Below are 20,377 nucleotides of genomic sequence, written 5' to 3'. Positions count from 1 at the left end.
GCAAGACCACGAGGTAAGAATCCAAAGATAGATGGCAGTTTTTATTGCAGACCGTCGGGTCATACGTTCGCAGAGGAAATAATACACATAATTAGCGCACGCGCCGATTGTAAAAGCAAAGGAATTGCATCAGCGGAGCAATTATGTGCGCTGCGGCACATCGGAAGGCGGTGTATGGTATAGTTCTGCAGTGCACGTGTGTTTTCCGTTTCGAAGCAATAAACCGCGACCTAGTCTCCGGTGTGATATTTTTATAGGCGCATCACCGTGTTGTGTGTTACATGAAAGAGAATCAGAGAGACTGAAAAATGATTGTGATTTTTGGTTTAGTAATATACCAAAGCGTTTTTTCCGATACTGTACATAATGTTTATTTGCTAAGCATTGCAGTCAGTGGCTTGAATAACAATTGCAAAATAATTTCGAAAAATAGCTCATTAAACCGAACAACGTCGTTATCACGCTTACCCATTATTAACAAAGTCAAGCGCTCACACTACACACTCGTTAACCTGCATGCAAAATAAAAAATGTAATCTAACCGCTCGCCCATTAGCCCTATCGTTGTGTATATCATAAAACCCGCGCGTAAAAAAGAATCTCCGCAGAAAATCTCGGAAAACAAATTTCTCCATTGTAAGTATGCTAATTCGGAAAACCGAAGCTCTACACACACAAGCGTTTTCCCCGCTCATAATAACATAACAATAAAACCGACAATACGGCGCCTGCATGCCAATACGCCGATTTCTCTTCCTCCTCTACTATATATCCCAAGCGGAATATCAAATTTTTGCATTCGCCCCTGATTAAATAATAAAGAAAAGTTCGTTAGCGCGAAAAAAGGAAACAAAGGAAAAGCCGCATCCACGCACGTATGTTGGGATCTTTATCTTCCGCGAATTTCCCCATTGAAAAGCTGCTGTGTGTGTATGTACGAGGCTGCTCCAATTAAGGCCGATCCGTAACGTTCGCTCGCGCGCATTTATTATCGGTAGTATATGCTGGAGTTCGGTGTGTTGCAGCGCTCCATTGTGCCGCGGGCAACTGAGCCTTTGTGCAGAAAAGAGAGGTAGATGCGAAGAGTCGTCGGGGCAGACACTGGCATGAGTGGGCATTTAATTCTTTTTTCGCGCCAATCAGCCGCCTACTTTGCGCTTGACGGGCCTGATGGTATGATGGTCGATACTCGTGGACTGTAATGCTGAAATGCAGGTCTCGTGGTTTATTCTGGATTTGGTTGGCTTTGGACGATTTAAAAATGTTCGACCTCTGATGCTGTAACGAGAATTATAGCTAAGATTGGATATTAATATTGGAGTGGTTAAGGAGTGCACGAGAATACCGAGAAATGCAGTAACAAAATCGTGCAGACACACGAAAGCGTCACACACATTGCGTCACATGAAGCATACGTAAGCCGCTTCGATCAACGTTTGAAGGTATAATGAGATTTGAATATATCGACATTGCGCTGCATATGTGTGTTCAATAACCCGATGGATTGATCCTAACTGTATACGAAACGTGTATGAGCCGAACATGCGAACGTCACCGCCGCCGACGAATAAAAAGAACGTCACACGTGAACCCTATTCCAACAAACAACAGGTGATCGCGCGCGCGTCACGATTGATTTTTCCTTTGACACTCGTACGACCTTTCGAACGACTAAAATAAACATCGCGTATGCAGCAACGGCACACACATGTAACCTATCGAAAAATTCACTCGTCCCATTTCACTTCCTCTGACGATCGTAAAGCACATCAGCACATTATGCGCGCACAAAAGCTAGGCAATAAAGCTTCAATCATCTCCGCTCGTTCATTCGTTCACTGGGACATCCAGGTCGACTCTGCATGACGACGCGCATCTTTCCCTCCTCTCTCCGATGGGCTCTACAGGCTCGGGTTCAACAACCACCTCTGGACTGAACTCGGTTAGCCACTCACTCTCTCGGGAGTATAGAAAAAGAGCGGATAGGAACGCAGACACATACGCGCGAGAAGAAACAAAAGGCCGCACGCTCACACAAAGCCTCGGAACATTCCTGTGCAGTCGTGGATGCGTGTGTATGCCTACATGGGAATCTCTTAGTATATGCGGTATAGGGTGTGCGCAGGCCGATGAGAAACCGACACTCGCGAATCGATGCGTGGGTAACCCTATATGCGCCGAGGACGCTCGTAAGACGAGACTAGCGCCCGTGACGCAATGATGCACGTACACACACATGCGAGCACCTGTGGAATCTTATTATTTATGGGAACGCACCGAGGGATCGGAGCACAGTTGAGTGTGAACTTTGCGTCTGGTGCGACGTCCTCTACTGGTCTCTCGACGGAGTTGCCGCTGGATTGTTTTGCGCATGTTTTGGGTTAGTTTGTTGGATTTTTTGTTAACTTTCGTGCGATAGATCGATAAGATTTGAAGTGTGTGTGAATCCGGAGATCGGAATCATCGAATGAATGGGTAATTACTCACCGCCATTTTGAATTCGTCGGCTCGTGCATCAGTCGGATGCAGTGCGAGAACTTCCAGGAAGTGATTCATATGAAAATTCTACAGGACTGGGAGAGAAAATTGCTCGACTACTTAACGATTGGATAATTCATTCAGGAAAGTATACTCTGCGCAACTTTAACCACAGCCTGCGTCGATCTATGCATTTTAATTCATCATCATGCTGCTGTGTGTACGCTCGACATTAAAATCCTTTTCAAGAATGGAAATGACGTATATGCAGGTGCCTTGGATTATCCGCGATTACAGCATGTTTACGAGCGTAGCCCGTTCGTTGCTGGTAGATGTGCTTCTGCTTTATTTTCACTGTACGCGATGTTGGAGCATTAGAAAGTCCACACGTCGTCAAATATCCGAAAGTCTTCACATTGTTAAAATCGAATCTGCTGGGAAAGCTCAATCGAACATAGATAACTTTCACATTCCGTCCAGAGTTTCGGGCATGTCAAAAGGGATATTGAGGCAATCCATCATGCACGCGCACACGGCTACTGGGTTTAAATGACATTGATCGATCGCTGCTCTCTGGGCAAAATATTGTCGAGAAAAATGTGTCTAAATCCTTATTAGACGCTGTAATTAATAGCAATGTAGCAACGCCTTGACTATCGTCAGGCTAAGAATAAATGTAAATCAAGCTCTGGTTTATATTACCTGTGTTGATACGTTGTCCAGCTCCCTTAAAAGCGTGATTAATCTTTGATTTCTCTGCTTGTTAAAATCAGGTGACCGTTAGTAAACAAATGATGCATTCAAGTATTACATCCGCATCAAACTTCAAGCAAAGGATCAGTCTCACCAGTTCCAAGCAAACACTCCCAGCTCGCTCAAGCCGTTCGTTTTGTCAGCGCATTGTAATACATAACCGAGACATAAAAGACCAGCCTAGATCTCGATAGTCTCAGCCTGGCAGTGCTGTCGCCAAGGTAACTCATCTAGGATTTCACGCCGACATTTCGCGATCAACCGGTCTCTCTTTCAATAAGTCCACCAGGAATAATAAGATCACATAGCAATCTCACGAATCATCGCGTAAACGTAACGCGAAAATTCGCATGAAATTAACCGAAACGAAAGAGCTTGCGAAAGCACATCCTATACCCTTCAGCCGTGTACCACCTGGAATTATAAAAAAAAAAATGATGAAACAACAGGTCCCGCATAACAATGCTCGTTACGCTGTGACTAAGTGCGTAATCCTAATGAATTTTCAATAAGGCGTGTCTCGCTGCTATAGATACCGCACGACCTCGCGCCGCTCTTCCATAACCGACTCGCGCGATTCGTTTTCGCTCTGCGCGCGAAAGATGCGATGACTTGCAGCTATTGCAGCGGCGCCCGATGTTGCTACCGCCACGACGACGACGACGACGACGACGACGACGACGACGACGAGATATATAATGACAAGACGGATCTCGAGCGAAGCCGAAGGCGACTGAGAGAGACAGATAAGAGAGATAATTGTTGCGAAAAGCTTTTTGACTGACAGCGGTTTGAACGCTTTTTTTCTTAGCGTAAAACGTAAAACGGTAGTGCCGTAATTTTTTTTCGTGGAAAGTTTCGGACTGATGGATTTCGCGCGCTTTTTTTCCGAGAATACATTTTTCAAGTAAGAAGGCGTGTTTCTTCTGAGCCGACAGGAAATGGCGATGTTTGAAGATGGAAGCAAAAAAAGGCGAGCGATTACGCTTTATTGACCCAGTTCAGTACAGCCGCTTAATAACGTTATTTGTATTAATATTTGTTTTGCGATTTTCTAACATCTTGATCTTGATTCAACGCTATCTGTTGGACGGGAAAATAACGAATGATCTGTACGGAACACTTTTTCTCCAGAGATTGTTTTCTCCTGATCCTCGTTGATTACTGGAAACCGAACCGCGAGCGTTTCGAGTTATATATACAAGAGCGCGGTGATCGATCTTGCTCCATTTTAGATCGTAATTTAATTGAAAATTTTGCCGTATTAATCGCTAACGATCACTTCTCTCTTTTCTGTTTCAGGTGAGCATCATCACGTGTCTATACCTATACCTATACGAAACATTAAGTGAGGTTGGAATTCGTTTTTCATTACCCCAATAACTGCGATAGCCGCGGCCGATAAGCCCGACGTTATCGGCCAGCAGAAAAATTAATACCCCAAATTCCCTGCTGCTGGCTTTCAAACGGCGATGCATTCAAATTTACGCGTCGTAAATAAAACCGTTCGTACATTATACGACTCGTAAAATGAGCGGAGCTGCGAGCTGTTCGGAAAATAGAAAACGTGTAAAGGCCATTGATTCACGAGACGGCGAACCGTTTACCGCGCCATAAACTACTGTTTAATAATCCAATTCCTCTCGTCCGAGGAAGAGAGAAAAAAGTCTCTCTCCTCAAATTGAATCTGCTTGCGCAGAGCGCGGCTCGTAATTCTCAACGGGTCGCGCTTTCACTGATAAGCTCTCTCACGGGCGCGCACATCCTCGCGGGGTGTGCGAGCTGTTCGCCTTGTATAATTAGGCGCAAGAGCTGAATCGTCTTAAATTAGAACGAAGATCATTTCAGAGGAGCAACGCGCATGTGTGTGTGTGTGTGGGAGGGGGGGGGGGGATCGTTATCGTCGCCGCGCGAGTCTGACCGCTAATAACCTCATGGAAAGTCAAACCCCGTATCGAGTATCGAGAACTTCTCTTGGGTATCGGGATTATCGGGAAAAATCGAACGCCAGCAAGGCTTGAGTGATTTCTCTTCGGTTGCCGCGAGAGTTATGGACGTTCGGGAGGTGCTGCCGATGCAATTACTGGGGAGGTTGATTAAATTGTTGCGATACGCGGGTCTGATAGCGGGACATTAATTATGGAATAATCGAGCGCGCTGGAAAATCAAAGTTGTTACAATACGCTCTTACACAGAGAAATTTGCTATTTTTTATACGAGCTAGCTAATCCGTTTTTTACTTTCCGTTCCACGGCGAAAAATATAATCTTTGTGATTTATCCGCGACGTTAATTAATGACCGAATAAATTACACTAGCGAGTACACGCTCTTTTTACGTCGCAGTTAAAATTATGGTCCGAAGTCTCTTCTCCCGCACGTTGGAAAAAAATTAACGCTTATAAACGCCGACCGTTATGAGCACGAACGCGCGCAGGAGAGAAAATATAAATCCAAGTGTCCATCCAAGATTACGATGAGATACTCTCTCGCTGGACTCTCTCCATAAATAACAATAATTGAGCGCCACTTGTCGTCGGCGAAATTTATTTCGTCACATTGAAAAATTATCAGAGAGAAAGACAGAGAGATGCGCTGGGTTTTCAGCCGTTCCGCATGATTAATCTTCGATGAAGCCGTGCATCATACATGGGAATCTCTTCTCGGCGAATAGCAGGAATTATTAGGGTTCCCACTTGGCAAAGTGCCGTATTAATGCCTATCCAGTTGGCTAACGGGTGCAGCAGCAGCAGCCGGTCTGCATATTCTCGGCTTCTAGCTTTGAGAATCGCTTGTATGGCCGTATATCAACGAGCATTACGAAATCTTGCTTCTATTCGTGCTTTGTTGTGATTTCGCGTTATGTAAACTACGTATAACGCTATACGACTGTCGACAATTTCAGGAGGATCAAATCAAATGTAATAAATTCATCGATAACGAATCAATCCCCTGCACCTCCAAATTTTTCCAATCCAATCTCCACACGCATTTACGTAACCGCCTCTATATACTCCACTCTCTTTTCAACCTCTCGAATCTCATGCAGGTCCAAAGAACACATACGCGACCTTTCACTCTCATCACTCGCGCCTTATTTTCTCCCCGCGTCCACATATGCGCACAGCGTCACTGCGCAGCTCTCTGAAAGATTAATTAGAGAAGATAAGCCTTTCTGCAGTGCAGCAGCGGCAGGCAAGAGTCGTGCTCGGGAAAATCTCGGCGGCGTGTATGTGTACAGCAGCCATCGTAATTCGTCCCTCTCACTTTGTAATAGACAGTACAGGCTGCCGCGCGCGGTGGCAATAATTAACGACGCGTTCATTCGACGGCACATAGAGGGCCAATTTGAGAGAGGCGCGACTGCGCGCGTAATTGACGTTATTACTTGGATGTATATACACGTATGACAGGATATGGAAAAGAGATGCCTCGAAATTGAGCGCGGATTTTTCGAGAGCAGTGCGTGTTACTGCTGGAATAGATTGTTGATGCTGTCGGGGGAAGGGGGGGGGGGGACTTATAGGCGATGGCTTTGAGCGCCGCTACCGGCTCATTACGGGACGATTATGCGCGTGTATAAGATGAGCGAGCGCATAGCGGAGAAGTATGCCGCCGGTCTGTTATTAGAGACGTTTAATGGACGTCTAATTTTGTGAGCGGGGATAGCTGCTGGTCGCTTGTTCGGCTTTTAAGGCGATGGCTTTTCTCTTTTGGAAGCGCGCGCTCGCAGGCTTTTTCGATTGTTTAGCGAGAGGATGATCCTTTTGGTCACGTGAGAATAGGTTTCAACGTTTTTTTCATCGTCATTAGAGGCGCGCACGCGTGGGAGGAAGATCACAATAATTTGCTTGATATAATTTATGGAGTCATTGTCTCCGTGAGATTAATCGCGGTACAATCTGGCCATTAGCTGATCGTAAAGCGGCAGAGTTATTACGTTTGGCTGGTAAATTTAAAAGACATATACTGTTGATGAAACAAAATACTGTGCGGCTGGGATGAAATATTCAATTAAGTCGTGTGAGTCCGATACTTGTTGAAAAAGATAACGCTCGCTTTATTCCGAACCCGATAAACGGCATTTTTCCGCTTATCGGCTGCACACAACGGATAACAAGCAGCGATATTAATTGCGTATAGAATTAAATTTATGCTCTTACTCGGACTCGTTGAGTTCCCGATCGCGATCATGTTAGAATAAAATTATGCGATCTCGCTTGATACGTACAGCTGCGTAGATGTCAGAGGTCGTGCAACTGCGAACAAAGAGAACCTTACACAATCGCGCATTTAATATTACAGTTATACAAGGCACAAAGTTTGTTATAAAAACGATCTTGCGCAGTGTTGTCTCGTGCGTGCGCAGGCTTGACACAAATTTCTTACCTCTCTCAACCCAGACTTTCTCCCAAACTGAGCCCACGCTCACATCTCTCCTCCAAATCTGCAAATTCCTCAGAGCAGCGCACTCGACAGTCCAAATTCAACGCTCGATAGTCCTCCCGAGCCCGGAAAAACTCTGCGCGTGAAATTTACCGTATTGTAAAACCGAGAGGTAGAGATGTAGCCTCCGGGGTCAGGCCCTCGAGAGGAGAGAGGAGGCAGGCGCACTTTTTTACGAGCGAGCGGGTAAACCCGAGCGCCTTTACGGAGAACGGCGCAATATAATGAGGCTTGCGGATCCGCTGCTGCACTCGGACTCGCATACAGTGGCCGGCCGGCCGCTGCGAGGATTAACGGCATTTATATTGACAGTCCCCGCGGAGAGGCTCGCGCCGAGGCACGATGCGGCTACCTGTGTTGCCTCTGGGCTTCTGGGTCGCTCGATCTCTTCCATCCGCTGCGCGACTGTACGTGACCACGTGGACGGGAGATTTTTGCCGGACGGCGGTATACCTGCGAGGAAAGCTCCGAGAGATGTGCAGTTGAGATGTCGGTGAGGTGATGGATGTAGGGTAGGAGTGTACACGAGGCTTAGGATGATATTACTGGGATTTATATACGTACGATTTTACTGGCGTGTTTTTGTTTTCGTCGGAGACATGCAGATTGGGAGAAACTTTTTACGAGAGTGAAATTGCTGGATTTGTTTTTCAAATTTTACTGCAGTGTGCCTGCTTGTTTAGTAGTGAGAATTCTTTTTTTCGCAAAAGTTTCTTCATCGATTTTATCGAGAACGAAGAGTGTATATTTTAAAGGAAATGAAGCACACAGTTTTCTGTGCGAACTGTTATATTATACTGGCTTGATTATTATTATTATATTCACCTGCATCAAAAATAAATGTTAACATCTTCTTCAGACATGAAACGATAGGCGCACTTTATTCCAAGAAACACGTCAGCAGGCAAAAAGACTTGATTTGAAATTACACAGTGAAGGTGTTCGTAGCAAGCCGCCGCGCATCAGCATCAAAACTTTCGATTCGGCGCGAGGAGTCGTCGATAACTTTAATGAGTTGCCTAGCAACCTCCTGCGTTAATCAGTTTCACCTAGCCGTGTGAAAATGTTTTATCGGTTTGCACGCGCGAGGAGGCGATAATTCATTAACCGGTTATTGATTCGAAGCAGAAACAACTTTGTGCAGTGCACGAGAAGTTTAAATTAAATATACAAAAAGAAGGGAGAAGACGAATATAGAGGAGACAAGTATAATGCTGGATTCGGAAAAAATTCAATAACAACTTGCCAACTTACAAAGACTGCCTTTGTGCGACAAGATTTCAAAAATCGTAGCACCGCCATCTATCGGCAAGCTTGAGAACTTTTGTAATTATACTTCTCTATCAAATTCTGAAAAATTAAATAGTATTTCTTTTGCTTATTTTAAAGCGAAGCGTGATGTCTGCATGATGTCTACAATTGCACTTCTTTATTATAATGCATCGCCCCTCAATTAGAGAAGCAATAAACTTTTATGATGTCCAGAACAGACATTTCCTACACCCAATAAAAAGGAGACGACACTAGAAGTGTTAGAAAATTTCGAAGAAGATTAAAAGGGAGACGACTCCGTGAGTCATTGGGATGCTCGTGTCCCCCCATTGTCGTCGTGTCCCCCCAATAATAATCCCGCAGCCTTTGTTTTATTGACTTTTCCTGTTTCTTCGGACGGCGGCTTGGATCTTTATGACTACTGTCGCGATGTCGTGTTTTGGAAGAGAAATATCAGTCCAAAATGGAGTTTAAATTGCTAGCAAAAAAACACAATTTGGAGAATGAAATTAACGCATGGCGCGATTGTCTTTTTCTTGAAGTTGTTATTCAATCAAACGAATATTTCGCAGCTCTTGTGTTTGGAAACTTCCGTGTCCTTTCAAAAACGATTGTATGCAAATCTTCGAAAATAATTATTAAAATATTTTCAATTCATATCCGTGTACTTGATAAGCCTTAACTCAATACGAGTTAACTGATGTTTAAATAAGAAAGAAAGCATAACATATTGATGCATTTGTATGTCGACCTGCAATAAGTAACTTCACTTTCTTCGTGAAATCATCTGCACAATAGCTGTTCTACTTTTTTTATCGTTTTATGATTACATGCTATTGTCTAGATACAAATCTTATATACTCTAGCAATTTGTGAAAACGAAATAGAGCTTCACGTTATGTGCATTGTAGTATATTTAATGATTACCGGCGTCAAATTCCGATGTTAAGAACAAATCTACTATCTTCTTCATATCTAGTTCTTGTAATTACAAAATACAATTGTGCAAAGCCACAGAATTTATAACTTCCCTTTTTCACATTATACAGACTACGTATCGCAATCACTTTTGCTCAGCGAGGATATAATTTGTAAATGCGCGCACTCGATACAAATACCGTGAGATAATTTTAATTACTTTATAACCAAGAATGAATCTCACACGATTGACCCACAACGTTTGTAATCTCTCTACGAATTTCGCGCGTATACAGCGCGCGAAAGAGAATCGCGGAAATTTTACGCTCCAGGTGTTGAATAAAATATCGAATAAAAGTCTCGCCGGCGGATCTGCCGTAGAAAAACTCATTTTATGCTTTCTTTGTGCGCGAGGATAGAAAGTGTGTGTATGGGCGCGAAGCGAATTTCGCGCAACTTTGTGTGTGTACAGACGATGCGAAGAAGCGCAGAAATAAGAGTCATAACTGTGTATAGGTCTATACTGTGGCGGTACGTCGATGTATAGATGCTCCGACGGATGTCGAAGAGAAAAAGTCGGGTAAAAAAGGTTATTGCGACGAAATGAAGTTTGATTATAGGGAGAAATGGCGATTTTAACGATGAAAGCGGAGTTGCGTTACTCGGCCACGCAAAAACTAATGATATAAGGCCTATTGTGCGCGGAAGAGAGGATGAATAGTTTTACTTTTTTTGTTGCTTGTATCGTATATAATGATGGTTCGTGGCTGTTTTGAACATGTCCCGAATTCGAAGAGGTTTAACGATTCTTCCTGAGGTGTGGACAAATTTGAAAACATGTTATATTAACATTAATTTCACGAGTTCTGCACTGCTTCACAACACATATCCCCGAAGACTTACGCAACGTATCCTAGAACTAATAAAGTAAACTGATTAAAATTACCCATGAAACGATCATTAATCACCGGCAAATTAACTCAAATCACAGCTCTCTCTCTTCCTGAAATTTTTACTCCATAAGTAATGAGATCGCGAATCGCGATAATCGTTATATTCCGACAGCCGATTCTCCTCCATATAAGATCAGCTAGAAACGGTATATATATAAATGCGATCATCAAAAACAGAAACGAATTCCTCCATTAAGGAACGTACGAGGTGGTTACGTAAAAAGCTCGTTAAAGCCTCCCGTGAAAATCGATTTTAAATCTCCGTACATAGCTCACAATCGCTCGCGTCGGCCGCAATTAAAACGATTCCCCGAGAGGAAAATAAACGAGCAGTGTGTCTCTCACACATTCGACATCCTCAATTTCGCAGAGCCGGAAGCGACCTCGCAACTTCCCCTCTCCTATACACAGCAGCTCTATACCGCGGATTTAATTTTGCCGCGCTGCAAAACAACGACGCCAGCCAGCTTTTCTCATGTAGCATATGTATAGGAGAGCAATAAATCTCTCCTGTTTAGTCCTTGCCATCGGTATAATACACGCGCCGCATCCGGAGCTCCTACAACCTCTAGGCGCTTGTTTATATTCGTCGATGAAGAAAAACGCGCGGGCGACTTTTTGCAGGTTATGTCGAGCGCGTATAATACAGGAACGAGAACTACCTAGCGCGTTTCCCACGCAAATCAGCGCCATTGTGCTCGGGTTTTTTCCTGTCAGGTAAAACCTAAACGCCGCCTCGGTATTATGTTATAGAGAGGTATGACGGATGGAAAAGGGGTGGAGAGAGCGCAATAACGAAGGCGAAGGAGTTATGGAACGCCGTGCGAGAGAGATATGGTATAATTCGCTGTACGCGCACGAACGAGTGCAGGCACAATGCAGTTGAGAGAATTCTGACGATTCTGACTTTTTTGCCGCCGGTTGTTATCGTTGTTACATTCGCCCCCTGCGATTAGACTTCAGTCGTGCGTATCTTACGCGAGTATCTGCACAAGAGTAGCGTGCTCGCAGTTATGCTTATGCCTCTTATCCCCCACCGTAATAAGGCAGTTTTTCAAAGCGTCTGCATTCAGTGCTTTATGGGACATTAAATTAAATTTGAGTCGTGTTGCTGCACATAAGGATAAATGCGCAAAGATCAGCAATTGTTCGTATTGCAAAAAACGATATCCAGAGGATATAACGAGAGCCGCATATACATACATCGTAAGCTAATTTCAAACCAAAAAAGATAGCGGCGTGCTCTCAGTCCAGAACGAAAACCGTGCTTCCTCCATCCCACCGCAAAGCAGCCGCAGCTCGTTGTTATATATACATAGCAAAACAAAGCGAAACCATAGAGTCCAGCGGCGCAAACTCTCCGCGAGAAAGATTAGAGGAGAGAGAGAGAGAGAGAGAGAGAGAGAGAGACAAAAGATTGTTCCGCAGCGAAGCGCTCGCCTTGGCTCTGCATTCCTGCGCACCTTCGCGCAGGAGAGATAGGATACCGCCAATTAAAAGTCGACTCCAGCACGCTCCGCTCTGTATACGCATCAGCGAGAATTATGCGAGAACGTCTGCCTGCTGCTGCTGCTGTTGCTGAACTCGGGAAGCCCTTCGTCGGAGCTCTCATTACTCGGCAGGCTGCGCTGCTTGGCTAATGCACCTGTACCATAGTCGATGCTCGGTGAGATAATCAACGAGGGGTATACGAGGGCATTTTTCTGCTCCGTACGTACGCGACGACGGCTCTCGAGGGTGATAAAGAGCATAGGTGCGATCTTTTTTTAGGTCATGTTGTCGAGTGAGGAGTTTTATAAGTTTTGTTCGGTTTCGTGTGAAAATTTTTGAGTTGGAGTTTTCTGACTGGTGTTTAATGATATGTATACAAGTTTATGGTAGCCGGTGAGCTTCTAGCTTATGAGTCGAGTTTAAAATTAAAATGTATTCACTTTCTACTTTCATTTTCTATACGCTCTCAAAGAGTGCTTTATAACGCATTCGGAAGCAAAGTTATTCAACTCGTTTGATGTGAATTTCAATTTTCAATTAGTAGTATTTATTTAGTCGTACACGTGTAATAGAATTTATGCGTATATGTTTTATCAGCTTGTGCAGCTTTTCCAATATAATTTACGACTTCCCTGTTACGAACCGATGACGGGGCGGCATATTAAAGTTGTTTGTTGAAATATATGGAAAAACAAGGAAACAATCTAAAACGATTTTGTTAAAATGCTTTACTCTATTAAAGACCTTGCCAAAAATCTTCCACTCTCATCACCGAGTCCTCCCGCATAGATGGTGTTACGCAACGTCCGCAATGAAAATATGATCAAAATCAACCGCTGAACCTATAATACACATCGGAGACAGCGACTGGCGCATAAAAATGCCGACTGACTCCCGCGCGTACGCGATCGAAATCGTTAATTAGAAGAAGATGAAAATGAAGTTCCGGCGCACGCAGTCAGATACGAAAATGTGTTGAACCGCGCACGAGCCACGCGAAACCGCAAGCTCTCCGAGGCATAAATTAACGCGATGCACGCGATTCGCGCACGCTCGGCTATTCGTTGTAAATGCTCCATTACGAGCAGGAAAAAAAGATGCGTGAGGCTTTTTTTATCTGCTCAGGGTGGCTTATATTGCAAGAGATTTTCGCGATAAGGATGCATGTGCGTGTAATTGAATTGCGTCAGGTTGCGATGCGATTGATGGCCTATGGGTGTTGGTTATGGAATTGATGGTGGAGATATCTATTGACCAAGGTTTTTTTTAAATTGTGCAAGGACAAGGGTATATTTACTTAATTTATTGCAGGTATAAATCGCAATCGATTTTGAGGCTTAACGACTAAAGACGTATGTTGATTTTGTAAGGTACTTCAAAAAGCGGATGTATAGAAATAAATAAATTTCTCTATCTTTCGTGAATAAATCTACTTATTTCACTCCAAGAAATCAATGAAGTAGGCGAAAAATTTGTGTACGCGTTTGCTATTTCCTGTGAGAATTTTCAAGAAGCTCTTTGATAAGATAACATTTCTATCAGGTACGCTCTGTAATATAACTGTAATAATTTTAAAAAATGTTTAACTTCTAGGATAAGTCAGAACTATTCATCCAGTACTATATATTCTCTATCCATTTTCTTCTATCGTGCAGCAGCGGAAGCAGCACTATTTGCCTTTAAAACTGCAAACTTGTCGCGAAGAGTAACGGTAAACTGCTCGTCCCTCTTGCAGAAGAGTTCGACGCTCCGCGACTTCGTCGACGGCTGAAAGCTCGTTAACGTCGGCTCTGGCCACACCATGACGGCGACGCGTTGCTGCAAGACGTTAATCCAGAAGACACGAAACTGACTGTCCCGCCGTTGTTGAAGTCTCGCACTGCCGATCGAAATCCGTTTAATTTAATAATACACGCCTTGCTGCACAATCGCTCAGCGCAATTAGTAGTCTAAATGTGTTTTGAATCTACTAAGCAGATGTTATTGAGTTTATGTCTGCTTGTTTGATAAGTCTAATGATACCTTTAATTTTAATATAATCAATTCATCGTATAAATCTTGAGGCATAATATCGATACGTATTTTGCTTGTTTGTAGATGTAAAGACAATTAAAATTTTCTAGAAAAGATTTCCTAATTATTTTGTCACAATTTGAACGTTTTAATTGTTTGTGCACATTCTCATATGGTTAATTAAAATTATTCTCGGTCAGTTACCAATTATATTAAGTATGAACTGTATAATTACACTTGAACAGGTATATCATGCAATTTCTAAAAAAAAAAATATGTAGGTGAGTGACGTACTTTTGTTAAGCATAGCGTAAAATGCCACAAAATCGTCGTAAAATGGTATTTTTTTTAAACAGTCATATCTGCACTGTAACCTGTAACTAATTTAATTACCGACATCGTCTTTACTGTGTGTACTTCTTTTGACTTTGTCCATCGACGAAAGAAAATTAGATGCTCCGAACTGAGCAGCGACTTTCAGTCATTTAAAACTCGATAATTTTCCTGGAACTTTTTTACTGCCCGATACACTGCACTAGACTCCCGCGGGAGGAACTTGGCGTCGATTTCGTGAAGAAAGTGACGTTTCAAACTAACAATTAGAAAGTTTCCGTATGCTTCGAAACAACAGCGACGCGCGAGAAAAACTAGCCCGCGCGCGATCTTAAACGAAGATTCTTTAAGTTTTTGCGCTCGTCAGAGTGGGTTCGGCTTTATCAAAAACTGACCGCTGCCCAGTGATTCCGGAGTTTTTTGCTCGGTGTTTAGAATTTTCTCTTTCTACGGTGGTATTTCGTTGTACAGTCGAACTTGGATTTTAGGTCATGAGAGCGTGGATCAATATAGAAATAAATTAAAAATATTGAATTGTCCAATAAGCTACAGTTACCTACTAAAGGAAAGATGAAAGTGCAAATAAATTTGTATCATAAAATAGAAAATATTAGCAACATATTCAATAAGAAGAGCGCGTACCTTAAGATTAAATTCTTCACTAGAGAGGTCACTCTAATTCATAAAAAAATTATGAACTCGGAGAACCGGAGAAACGGAGAACGCCAAAATGGATTTCTCTTTAATATAATAGGGGATTTATTGCTGGCAGCAATATTTATACTTAACAGTTAGATAATCATTCATCGGTTGTACTATTTGATTGGATAAAACACTCCGTTTTAATAATTCAAATAATAGTGAAATATATGACTAATTTTTAGGAGTTAAGTGATGTAAAGAGGGATCTTCAGAAAATTCGGGATGTTCCTGAAGGAAGCAGCAGCGAGAAAAAGGCGAAGGAAGATCTACTAACATTAATTAGTGAAAAAATGGTGGTTTTTTCAGAATTCATTGACAGACAGCAATACAGAATACAAAATTTAATAACGACATCACGCTTTTTCCATTCAGAAGATCTAAATAATGCAATTGAAAAAAAATCATTACCCCATCTGCTGATTGTTTTAATGGAGTATAAATTTTATCCAGACATATTTTATTGCGTTTTTGGTCAATATTGTATTAATTATACTTACACGCAGATTAAAAACAATAATCCTCTTTTTTTCATTTCTCCGCGCGTGCAACAATGTTATCAGTTTGATTGCGCCTCCCATATAATCCCGCTTACGCCGCTCCGGTCACACAATACCGCCGGCAACAAAAGAAACTCACACGGCTTATAACATTTTTCCAGCCGACCAACCTAGAAATCCACATTCGATCGCCAGTATATATATGATACAGTAGCGGCATCGCGTCACAACAATCGCGAGATCTAAATCCTATTTATCGATCGCGATCTCGTAAAAATCTCCTCGCGTTCCCATTATCTCTGACACCCAATAAAACTCGGGAAAATCATCGACGATAAGTCTCTGGCTCGACCGCAGTGGAAGAAAGTTCGCTCGTAAATGTATAAGGAACAGCACGGGTTGTCTTTTTTATATTGTACGTCGAAGTGGCCTACGAGGAGAAGGGATCCGGCCGCTTTTCTTGGGCGACAAGAGACCAGACGACGATCTTAATGCGCGTTCGAGTAGAAAGGACGAGAGAGGAGAGACGCAGAGATAAGTTTGTCCGTAGTCTGCGAGGTGTGGAACTATGAATGAGAGGAAAGGTGACGGTGGGAGAAAAAATTAACGAGTTTACCGGTGATCGACGTGTAGATTGCTCAGAGTGGGAGAGGAGAACAAACAAATACTTATCGTACAGTGTGAATTTTGTAATAAAAGCATGACATCATGACTGTTTTACAAAGGTTAATTTCCATACTTGGTGATCCTGTTTATCAATGAAACGCTCGATATACTTCGATTATAGAATCGATGATTGGAAAAGAATACGGGAAGCGATGAAAGCCTTTCAACCTCAAATCCATCACCTTTCCAGCTATTAATAAGCCATAAACGTCAATGCCACTCGGATTTGTACACAAACCCGACGCAAAAGTTCGCGTCTCAATCCATCAAATCACTCGAGCCCAAACATTCGAATTCGCAAATCATCACAAGCGACGCGTGAAGTCGAAAAAAGACCCAGACTTCTCTCTCTCTCTCTCTCTCTCTCTCTCTCTCTCTCTCTCTCTCTGTCCTGATGAATGGCTTCTTTATACTCCCCGCCGATTGAGAAAAAAAGAGAGAAACAAAACAAACCTTCAGAGGCCAATCACACTACTGTGCCTCGCGCTCGTTTCCATATACCCAACCCAGTACACGCATATAGATACACTTTCATGATACTCTCGGCGGCGCACCTACTTCCCCATCCCCCGATTTATACGCTTCCTGTGCAGTCGCCGGTGCATCAGCATCTCGCCGCGCAGGACTGCGGATCGACTCGTTGATTCGTATTAAATTTCATAGGCGTGGCGCAAACTTAGCCTGTATGTAACGAGCCAAGTTTTGATGGGCTTCCGTGCGCGCGACGTTTGGCGATCGCCGTTTAGCTGATGCGAGTTTACGCTGCCGCCGGTGATTTTCTACGTGTAGTATGGTGAAGCCAATTTTCAGCGTCGATCATTGCAGGGCTGCTTTGCAATTATCGATGAGAGAATGATGATGATGATGATGGTGATGATGATGGCGATATCGGATGGAGTATGTGTGCGGAGAAATGAGACTAGGTCGACGCTTGGGAAGTATGCGGGTTTTTAATGTTACGCGTATGACTGACTTTTAATACAATTTAAAGCAAATACCCCGGCGTTGAATTCTCTAAATTCTCAAGCAGGAGAAGGATACGGTCGAGTGATTAATTCGAATGACTGCGAAAGAATATCAACGATTACGACTTTTAATGCCGAGACGTGATCGTCGTTTTGTGCGCGCGCGCGTGCCATCGAAATGATCATCTATTTCCTTTCACTGCCAGCGAATCGTCGGAGTTGTATACTAATTGAAGTCGCCGATTTGAATTATTGCGAATGGGGAACTATTCAACGACCACCTATGTCCTGCAATTAAAAACAAAGCGTCCAACCTCACTGACCCCAAGCTTCCCCAACAAAATAAATACATAAATAAACAAATCATTTCCACAAACTAACCGTCATCTCTCTTATTCCCAGGCCGAGCGCGACAAGCTGGAGGAGACGCGCCAGCAGCTGGAGCGTCGGCTCGAGGGCTGCGAGGCCGAGCTCAAGGACAAGGAAGAGGAGCTGTTCCTTCAGCTGGAACGAAGTCTGCGCCTCGAGGACGAGGTCGAGCGAGCTCGTCAGGAACGCGAGGCCTGTCTCTTGGCGCGGGAACGTCTCGAGCGCGAACAAGCCGCTGCGTTGAGACAGCTCCAGATACAGGCGGCGCAGAATGAGATCACCAGGAGATCGCTCGAGAGAGCCAGACTGGAGGTTATCAGACAGGCGACCGTTATCAGGGCTGAGCGGGATGCGCTGGAGAGAGAGGTTGGTGTTGGATGGATTATTTTTACATTTCACCTCTCTGGAACAGATGTTTCTAATATCCTGTTTGGAAGCATTAAGAGCATTAGTATAAGTTTACTCTTCAGAATTCGTATGGGCTCTTGGCGAGAACGTTGTGTGGAAGAAACCATACACCGACGAGTACGCACCTGTAGTCGCATGTGCATTTATTTGAAGCTTTTAACATTGTTATATAAACGGGCTATCTTGATAAAATATTTTGATCTACACTCGAGATCTCGCACAATGAAAGTATTTCCTATTAGTATGCCGGCAGATGTATTACGCGATACGTTTGACACGTCAATCATATACCGCATCGTGCAATTGACAATCCGCGCTGGTATAATCGGATGAACGTTAGACGCGATCCTTATTTCGTCGCACTCGAACTCAAATCTCATGCAAATCCATCAAAGATGTAATCGCGTTAATTCTCACTCGGTCCCATAAAATAAATCCCGGTTTATAACATCGAAGACGACGCGAAATATCGCCCACTCGACGTTAATTCAATAATCCTCTGACAATCAAAAAACGCTTCAAAAGTCCAGATCCTGCTGCTACACCTCCTCCCACAGAGTCCAAGCAACTAGCGAACTAGGTCACGTGTCAAAGTGGCACACAGCCTGCTCTACCCCGCAGCAGCATCCGCGGTTCCCCGCATACGACATGTCCCTGTCCGTCTCCTCGGGAATTTTTTCTTCCCGTATCCTCCTTCTCCCGCGACTTGGTACTAGTCTTGGCTTCGCTCGGAGACACGCGATCCATACGTTTCCGGGTGGCTGCGGTTGCCCTTCGGCCCGGAGAAAGCGGACGACGCGACAGGGGGAAATTATCTGCGCGTGTTGGTTGTGTGTATAGTTTTTTTTTCGTTCTTTCGAACGCCTGGATTTTTCATCGGGGAGCATTGGATCGTGAGGTCGCCGCAGGATTTTTGTGAGATGAACGAAACGGGATGTTAATTAATGGTGATTTATAGTGACTCATGGGAGAGAGGGAGAGAGGAGTGTAGCGGTTGGGGAATCGAGGTTCAGAGTTTTATGGATTGGAGACTTGTGCTGAGATGGTATCGCGTCGTTTCGATTGAAGCTTGAATAATCATTTTATTTAATTTCTTAAATATCAAACTCTTTAGGATTAATTTAATTCAATTTTGAAAAACTACACTTTCGAAAGAACCTCCAATCACAAATCAAAATCCATAACCCTGCATGCAAACTTCAACTTTGGCTAGAAATTGTTGATTTTGGAGAATAGTTTTTTCTACTACCTCTCTCCAAAACCAACAAACTCTTTATTTACCTCACCGAACTAACACACACATACTGTCTTTCACAGAACGAGGCGCTGAAGGAAAAGCTACGAGTGGAGCAAGACGAGCTCGGCGAAGAGCGTCGCCGTAACGAGGAAGGCGTCGCGGCGCTAACACACGAGGCGACGACGCTCAGGCACGCGGCTCGTCATTTGCGCGCTGCAGCCCTGCACGCCACTTCCTGTCGGCGACGTAGACGGTGCTCCGTCTGTCTTTACGCCAGGCGCACCTTCCAGGACGTCGACGATTTCCGCGACGAGTGAGTATTACACATTTTGTGCTTTTTGCTTTGCTTGGCTTGGATGACTCTGTTACTAATTACGATTACTATACTTAGAATAGTCTAGTTAACTTTTAAACAACTAGTATGATTGAAAAATTGCTTTTTTTAATAAATTCTCTGTGGCAACGCGTCAGGTGAAAAAAAGCTTTACGTGGTATGTGGTGTATCGTTATGTGTGCTAAATGTTCTTGTGTACTCGTCTTATTACCAGCTTTTTGTGCTTACTTTAATTGTATAAAATGCGAAATATCACGTGTCGTCGTTCAAACTTGCATACGTTCGCGCACAGCTGATGATGCGAATGAAGTAAATTTGAATGGCGAATTTATACGAAAATTATCATTATTATTTTATTTTATGTTAACACGCAGTTTTTATTTATTTTTTAATAGACAATTTTACGTTAACAATGTGGAACACGAAATTAGCAATAGAAAGTACACAAAAACTTTTAGACCGTAAGTAATCCGAGTACTTCTTTTATACACTTTACCCGATTTTTCCGTATTCGTTGAAATTGAAGATCCCGGTCGCATAATCT

At 43.4% G+C, this 20,377-nt stretch overlaps 1 protein-coding gene across 3 annotated transcripts in view; it reads left to right on the top strand.

The window, feature by feature from the left end:
* LOC100680036 overlaps window positions 1–20,377 on the top strand; it is a 50,174-nt gene that overhangs the window by 24,295 nt on the left and 5,502 nt on the right. For 2 of the 3 annotated variants that reach the window (XM_031931514.1, XM_031931513.1), the window contains 3 exons: window positions 17,888–18,220; window positions 19,580–19,812; window positions 20,229–20,294. In XM_031931514.1, coding sequence (XP_031787374.1) covers window positions 17,888–18,220; window positions 19,580–19,812; window positions 20,229–20,294 — 632 coding nt within the window. The remainder of the gene's footprint in view (window positions 1–17,887; window positions 18,221–19,579; window positions 19,813–20,228; window positions 20,295–20,377) is intronic. The other variant, XM_003425035.4, reaches the window with a different exon arrangement.

The sequence above is a fragment of the Nasonia vitripennis genome, chromosome 1 (assembly GCF_009193385.2).
Source record: "Nasonia vitripennis strain AsymCx chromosome 1, Nvit_psr_1.1, whole genome shotgun sequence".
Lineage (NCBI taxonomy): Eukaryota > Metazoa > Arthropoda > Insecta > Hymenoptera > Pteromalidae > Nasonia > Nasonia vitripennis.
Note: the sequence above shows the minus strand (reverse complement) of the source record. Positions and strands in the feature narration are given on the sequence as shown.